A 2,025-nucleotide genomic window follows, 5' to 3' on the forward strand; every position below is an offset into this window, starting at 1 on the left:
CTTAATAGCCTCCTCAGACATTAGTATAGCGCTAAGGATTTCAATATCTGTTTGCACTAGAGTGTGTTTGAAAGAATACGAAAGCTTTGTGAAGTAAAGGACTGGCCGTGTGTACTCCAAATGACGTTCTCTAGGTGACAGTGATTAGAGAAACAATAGCTTGTACTGTAAAACTGAAGAAAAGGTTTTGACCATAGGGCCTGCAGGAGTTAAGTATTGACTGACACACGAGCTTTCGACTGGACTACCACTTTAGTTATCTATAGGTTTGAGTCTATGGATTAATTAACCGAAATAGTCGAGCACCATATTACAGAGCTAACACGATATTGCACATATACAAACAAGAGATAAGTAGCTAGTCGCACTGAACAGACCACAACGCAGTCCCGTCAGTAAGGCGCTCGAGACACGCGAAGTAACGGGGAAAAAAAGTTACTAGACGTCCTACAAATAAGCCCGGTGAGGACGAAAGGTTACGAAACCGAGCTCGTTTTATGGACTACTACAGTTGCTAAGCTATTTAGACATAGGTTGAAGTATACTGACCACCTAATGAGTCGTCCTACACGCTGCCGTAAGAAAGTACCACCGAAACGACAAGTCTCACACGTTCCCGCGGCGACCTCCAGCAATCGTTCACCACCCACAACGCCTATACTAAAGAGATCCGGCCTCCGTCGGCTGAACTTATAGTGCTACTGGTTAACTGAGTGTGTGGGTTGGTGTACAGTTTCAGTGCTCTAGTTATTCGCGTATCCTTAGTATAGTTCTAGACTCTTTCCGTAAAATAGAATCTGTCGTTCGTAAAGGAAGAGTCTGGTTGTAGTGGTAGTTTAGACAAGTTACGAACGGACAGTGGCCGTACGCAACGTCTATACAAAAGTCTTGAAGGTTTCCCGAAATGTTGGATCTATCTCCAGACTTGTGAATAGGAAAAACAAAACTAGATTTCCATGAAGACGGATATTTTCCTGACAAAAGGGATTTGTTATACAGATTAGACAACGGAGAGGCTAAACAAGACGCACACTTCTTCAAGATAAACGATGGAACCTTGTCTGGACCCGAAGAAAACTTTGGTGGCAAACATGACAGAGCTTTGAACACTTCAGTCGAAGAAAAAGAACACCCATTGAAATCAACACAGTTCAGCTTTGGATAGTCAGGGGCCTCAACACTAGAGGATTCATAGGCAGTAGAAAAAGATTTGGCAAATAAGTTTACAGTCTCATGTCCACTGCTGCTAGTCTCATTGTTCAAATACATAAACTGAGGAAAACCATCAGTTTTACAGGTAACATTTGCAAACTTCCGGAAGTATCGGGGGTTAGATTTAAGACTGTTATCAGCTCTTCTTAAGTACTCCTGATAACATTTGTTATTGAGATAGCTACATTGAGAACGTAGAGAGGAAAAACGAATATAATCCGACTCCAATTTCGACCTTTTGTAAACACGATGAGCCTGCTTCTTCTTCAGTACAAGAGTTCTGAGGTCCTTGGAAAACCAGGCAGGAAAAGAAGAGCGAAAGATTCGTTTAGATGGGGTCGAAATCTCAATGCCTACCAACAGAAACTCATAAAAACGATCTGTGATGATTTCAATGTCACTTAAAGAAGAAATGAACGACCAATCAACAGAGTTCAAATATTTTCTCAGTTCAGATAGGTTACATTTGGCAAAGTCATAGATTATCATCTGTGGAGACAATTGCTCAACCTCCCAGGAATCGAGATGTCAAAAGAAAAGGCATTATGATGAAAACTATTGGAAAGAATCGGATCTGAGCAAGGAACAGTATTGATGGATTCACTTGTAAACAAGAGATCAAGAAAAACCCCATGATCATTAGGCAAAGAATTGGCCTGAGAAAGAGAAATACTATTAAAAGATTCACAAACTTGTACAGCAGGCGAAAGGTCGTGACAGTTAACAATCATAGTGGAATCCTCCTCATCAATGCTCCAGACCGCATCACTCAAGTTATAATCACCAGCAATGAAGATTTTGGAATCAGGGAAA

At 41.1% G+C, this 2,025-nt stretch overlaps 1 protein-coding gene across 1 annotated transcript in view; it reads right to left on the minus strand.

Moving 5' to 3' along the window:
* Positions 1–2,019, minus strand: part of LOC108254580 — a 10,794-nt gene extending 8,775 nt beyond the window's left edge. Inside the window, exon 1 of the mRNA XM_017449690.2 lies at positions 907–2,019. Within this exon, the coding sequence (XP_017305179.2) occupies positions 907–1,701 (795 nt within the window). The 5' untranslated portion in view covers positions 1,702–2,019. The remainder of the gene's footprint in view (positions 1–906) is intronic.
* Positions 2,020–2,025: the final 6 nt, after the last annotated feature.

This window comes from Diaphorina citri, unplaced genomic scaffold (genome assembly GCF_000475195.1).
Source record: "Diaphorina citri unplaced genomic scaffold, Diaci psyllid genome assembly version 1.1 scaffold109, whole genome shotgun sequence".
Lineage (NCBI taxonomy): Eukaryota > Metazoa > Arthropoda > Insecta > Hemiptera > Psyllidae > Diaphorina > Diaphorina citri.